At 60.2% G+C, this 5,070-nt stretch overlaps 1 protein-coding gene across 2 annotated transcripts; it reads left to right on the top strand.

Annotated features, from left to right (window-relative positions):
- The first annotated feature begins 103 nt into the window (after positions 1 to 103).
- On the top strand, positions 104 to 3,861 carry CPTP (ceramide-1-phosphate transfer protein). 2 transcript variants are annotated; one of them, XM_072820144.1, is made up of 3 exons: positions 104 to 189; positions 1,860 to 1,994; positions 2,267 to 3,861. In XM_072820144.1, exons 2-3 carry the CDS (start codon positions 1,873 to 1,875, stop codon positions 2,787 to 2,789), a joined length of 645 nt encoding a protein of 214 aa, XP_072676245.1. In that variant the 5' UTR covers positions 104 to 189; positions 1,860 to 1,872; the 3' UTR covers positions 2,790 to 3,861. The 2 variants fall into 2 exon arrangements, with proteins under 2 accessions (XP_072676245.1, XP_072676246.1); XM_072820145.1 differs by having other exon boundaries at positions 123 to 170.
- Positions 3,862 to 5,070: the final 1,209 nt, after the last annotated feature.

The following is a 5,070-nucleotide window of genomic DNA, read 5'->3' as shown; positions in this document are numbered from 1 at the left end:
GGTGCGTCCGCCGGAAACGCCGGGCCGTGCGCCGAGCCTGCGGATTGGGCAACGAGCCACCAATCCCGGCGGCAGGTGGGAGAAGGGGCGGGGCGGCGGGGCGGCGGGGCGGCGGGGAGGAGGGTCCCGCGGCGGCGGCGGCGGCGGCGGCAGCGGCGGCGGCGGCTCAGGTGAGCCTCGGCGGCACAGGTGAGCGGGACGGTGGCAGGCTCGGGCCTGTGGCTGGGGGCAGAGTCCAACCGAACTTGGCAGGTGGGCCTGGTCATCGCCAAGGGGCCGGGCGCAGGACGGGGCGGCAGACTGCCTTGCTTCCCGCCCAGTCCCCCGGCCTCCTCTCGGGCAGGACCCGCCCGGGACCCGGGCCCCACTCTACCCGAGCGCGGGGTCCGAGCCCGGTGCCCCTTGGCCTCGCCTCTGCCCCCTGGGCTGGGTGTGGCGGGGTGGGCGCCTTCTTCTCCCGGGGCCTTCCGCCTGCTATCAGCTGTTAAGGCTGGGGTCTCAGGCAGCCCTCCTGACCGAGACTTGACCTTGGAGCTGTGGGCTGACCCTGGGGAGCCGTGCTGGTGCCCTGCATCACCTCCCCACAGCTGGCAGGCTGCCTGGCCGGGCTGCACAGCAGTGTGCTTCCTGTTTCCAAGTTCTGAAAGGTTCCCAGCCGCTCCCGTTGGCTGCCGGCTGTGGTTCTGGACTAGAGGGCCAGGCCCACAGGATGTCTGGTGGCCAGGAAGGGAGCCCCGAAGGTCTCAGAGACCATCTGCTCAGTGGATGAAAGACGGGCCCTGAGAGAGGGGAGGTGCGTGGTGGAAGTCTCTGGAGGAGGACCCTCTTTTTCCTGAGGCCAGGTCGACTGCCCCGACACCTGAAGATGGGGTGAGCTCATTTCTGGGGGCTCAGCAGCCGCCAAGCCCTAGCAGATAGTCCTGACATCCCAGGTGGTGATATGCAGCTGGGTCCAACCACAGTGCCAGCCCCAGGTGCCCAGGACAGCAGAGGCGGGATTGCCCAGTAGCACCCATTTAATGCGTGGGCAGTTGAATGTTTATGGAGTGACTGAATGTGAGCAGAACCCAGGGCAAGACTCTGGCCTAGGGCACTTCTGGAAGGTTCCTTGGGCTAGGAGAAGGCCTTGTGGCCGTCTTCAGAGTATGGAGGACCTTTGGCCCAGCTGCCCTTCTGTGTGGGTCCTATACAGCTCCAGTAGCAGTGAGAACCTTGGTGTCTGACAGTGGTGACCCCACAGTTCCTGCTCTAGCTCAAGATGCAGCAGTAAAGCAAGGAAGGGCCTGGCCCTCCACCTCACTCTACTGTCTTCTTTTTCATAGTGTTTATCTCTTTTTATGTACCATGTTGGAATTTTCTGGCTTTGTTATTATCCAACAACCTCCCCAAGAATATTCCTCATAGGCAGGGCTGTTTGTCTCATGGGGCATCCAACCTGGAAGGGTGCTTAGCTCTGGGCAGAGACTAAGCAAATTGTCTCTCCAACTGGTGAAGACAGATGCTTTCTGGTGAGAGAGACGAACAATAAACAATCAAGAAAACACGAGTTAGAGGTGTGTGCTGTAGGTAAGATACAGTAGAGTGATTTGAAAGCCTGGGTGACAAGGAGGGGCCATGCTAAGATCTGTGGGCCTGTGTTTGGGGCCAGGGGCATGGCAGCACTAGATCATTATGTGCGAGCATGTGATCCACACAGTGGAACAGGTCCCTAGGGAGGAGGGGATCAGGGGCCCACAGTGGGCTTTCAGTGTGGGGGAACCTGGATCTCAGCAGTTTCTTTCTGACTGCTCTCACCCCCACCCTGAAGCAATGACCTAGGGAGTGAGCTGACTCACAGGGAGACAACCCGTGTATTTCAGTGCATATTGAGAAATGGATGACTTGGAGTCGAACTTCAACCTGAAGATCGTCTTAGTCAGTTTCAAGCAGTGTCTCAATGAGAAGCAGGAGGTGCTGCTGGATCACTACCTCGCCGGCTGGAGGGGGCTAGTCAGGTACATTTGGGGGGCACTGCCTTGTGGAGCCTCCCCCAAAGGTGGGGCCTCCCCCAAAGGTGGGGCTTCCCTGGCCACACTTCCCACGTGCTGTACTATGGGCTGTGCATACCAGGCTCCCACTTACTTGGGCTGGTCAGCTGTTCTCTCTCACCACTTGCCTGACAGCACTGAGCCTTACTATCCCCGTCTAAAAGTGGATGTGTGTACCAGGAGGTGGGGGGCAGTCTCCCCCATACCCTGCGCTGAATGTCTACTTCCCCCTCGAGCAGGTTCCTGAACAGCCTGGGTGCCATCTTCTCATTCATCTCTAAGGATGTCACAACAAAGTTGCAGATCATGGAGTGTCTGCGCGGTGGCCCACAGCGGGAGCACTATAGCAGCCTGCAGTCCATGGTGGCCTACGAGGTGAGCCACAAGCTGGTGGACCTGGAGCGGCGCTCCCGCCACCCTGACTCAGGCTGCCGGACCGTGCTTCGGCTGCATCGTGCCCTGCGCTGGCTGCAGCTCTTCCTGGAAGGCCTGCGCACCAGCCCCGAGGATGCACGCACGGCTGTGCTCTGCACCGAGTCCTACAATGCCTCTCTGGCCGCATACCACCCCTGGATCATCCGCCGGGCTGTCACTGTGGCCTTCTGTACGTTGCCCACACGGAAGGTCTTCCTGGAGGCCATGAACGTAGGGTCCACGGAGCAGGCTGTGGAGATGCTGGGTGAGGCCCTGCCCTTCATCGAGCATGTCTACAACATCTCTCAGAAACTCTATGCTGAGCATTCTCTACTGGACCTGCCCTAAGAGCTGGTGGGCTGGGTGGGGCAGGGTCTCCCATCCAGAGCTGGCCTGGGGCAGCCAGCACCCAGAAGTCCCACCATGGAGACCTATGGGTGTCCCAGGAACAGGAAGAACACTTTCTTCTGGGCCGTGCTTCTGGCCTGTGGCACCTGGCCTGAGAAAAAGAAAGCAGGCCCTGGCAACCTGCTCCTCCCTGGCCACCGTGCTCTGCCCAAGGGCATCCTTGCTTTTCCCTCAGCCAAGTTACACAGATGTCCAATCAGGCCTCACCCAGACGGGTGAAGTGCAGAGGCAGGGCGGGGAAGGGGCGGGATCGACATTCATGCAAAACCTGGAGAAGCTGCCCCCTGCCTGGGAGCCAAGTGGTGAAGGTCCTTGTGGCACAGACTGCATCCCTCCTGCCAGCAAACACACTCAGCAGGAACTGGCCCACCTCGGTGTCTGTGCCCAGGTGCCCCGGGTCCTCCATACAGGGATGGCCGTCCCCAGGACAGGGATAGAACCCCTGGGCACCAGTTGGCAGTGTAGACTCTCTCCCTGCCCCTCACCTCCTTGTTAGTCAGGGGCCCACATGTCCTTAGCAGCCATAGTCAGGCACTGAAGCCCTGAGCAGAGCCTGCCCTGCCTCTCTCTGCACTCTCATCAGCTGCCCCCTGCAGCCACCCTGTCAGTCGGGTGCTCCTCCACCCAGGGGCTCTGCACTGCCCCAGAGCTCTAGCGAGCCCACAACTGTGCCAGCCCAGTGCTAGCCTTGCCCTCCCCGTCATCCAACAAAATGCCAGGTTCCCTCCTTGCTGGCCCTTGCTGCCCCAGCCCCACAGAGCTCATGAGGCCCATGATGATATGCACACACAGAGAGACTAGACCCTTTTGTCCAGCTGACAGGCCAGCCATCGCCCAGCATTTGGGGGCCTGGCCTCTCCTACTGGCTCTTCACCGTGCTCAGGCCCCTTGACCCCAAGGAGACCATATCCACCATGCAGCAGATGTGCGCAAGTATGAGCTTGCAGAGACCCTGGGAAAGTGTAATCGGGTGATGGTTTTTCCAACATCAATAAATTCCACTTACAAAACAGGCAGTGTACTGCAGGATGGAGGTATTTGGTGTGTCAGGCAGCTGCTCACTGATGGGAAGAGGGGGTGACCCCATAGGGCTAAGGTCCTACTGCCAGGCTCAGAAGGCAGTGTCAACTGCAGGGACATGGGGCAATTCCTGGCCGGCATGGAGCAGGGGATGCTGCCTGTCCAAGGGGCTGGGGTGGAAGGAGAAGAAAGGTCTGCTCAGCCTGCAGCCTGTGGAGGGGGAGCCGCTCCTCACCACAGCCGTGGCTGGGACAGAAAGAGGAGACACGTCAGGCTGCATGCTTTTGGACACTCCACTCCAACATCAGACCCCATAGTGTCCAGAGCCAGGTTGCCTCCACCCCCAGGTCTGCCCTGCACCCAGCAGGGGCCACAGCACCATGTGGTACCAGCAAAGGCAGATGACTATGAAGGATCCACAAGGGCCAGAGTACAGGCTGCACGTGTGCCTCTAGTGTATACAGGTGCACGGCATGTTGTGTGCAGGTATGGGGCATTGAGCGTGTGTTACACACGTGTATGTGTGTCTCCTGAGTGCGCCACGTGGCACGGTCCCTCCCGATAGGCAGCAAATATCAGATCCCAGAACTCCTCTTATAAACATTGGCCAGACCCCAGCAGGGCTGAGACCACCCAGAGCTCCCACTCCACACCAGGGGCATCAGTAGTGTCTCCTAGTGTCCACATCTGAGCCTCATGTCAGGTCCCCCAGACCCAAGCCTAAAGAGACTGGTCTCTGGGGCACCCAGAGGCTGGGCTGGACCTGCTACCAGCAATTCCATCAGGACTTAGCTGCAAACACCTGGTGCAGACCCAGCGTCAGGGTCCTATTTGGTTACAGCCTCTCCTTGCTCATTTGCATACACTGTCCTGCAGGCCCATGTGCCCTCCATCCCCAGAGGGAGGCATCTGCTGTGTCAAGAGCCCAGGCTCAGAGGCCCCAAAGTTTCTAGCTTCAGACCCTTTTGGTTGCACTGTTCTCAGGCAGGCTGAGAGGCCACAGGTCCCCGACCCTGGGGCCCTCCCCACCCCAGCTACAGGATGGGAACCCAGCTGGCCAGCCGCTGTCCCCCTGGATGGTCTGCCCCCTGAGTCTGCAGGTGAAGCCACCCCTGGACACCACAACCACCACCCCCAACCCCCAGGCTGCTGACAGTTCTCCCAGGGCTGGAAGAAATGTTTCCGTACCTACTCCTCAGGT

The sequence above is a fragment of the Canis lupus genome, chromosome 3 (assembly GCF_048164855.1).
Source record: "Canis lupus baileyi chromosome 3, mCanLup2.hap1, whole genome shotgun sequence".
Lineage (NCBI taxonomy): Eukaryota > Metazoa > Chordata > Mammalia > Carnivora > Canidae > Canis > Canis lupus.
This window is presented reverse-complemented; position numbering and strand designations above follow the sequence as displayed.

Excerpts from the sequence above, each read along its gene's own strand:
- CPTP (XM_072820144.1), top strand. The coding sequence starts at position 1,873 with ATGGATGACTTGGAGTCGAACTTCAACCTGAAGATCGTCTTAGTCAGT. Across the intron at positions 1,995-2,266 it reads GGCTGGAGGGGGCTAGTCAG|GTTCCTGAACAGCCTGGGTG; the intron begins GTACATTTGGGG and ends CCCCTCGAGCAG.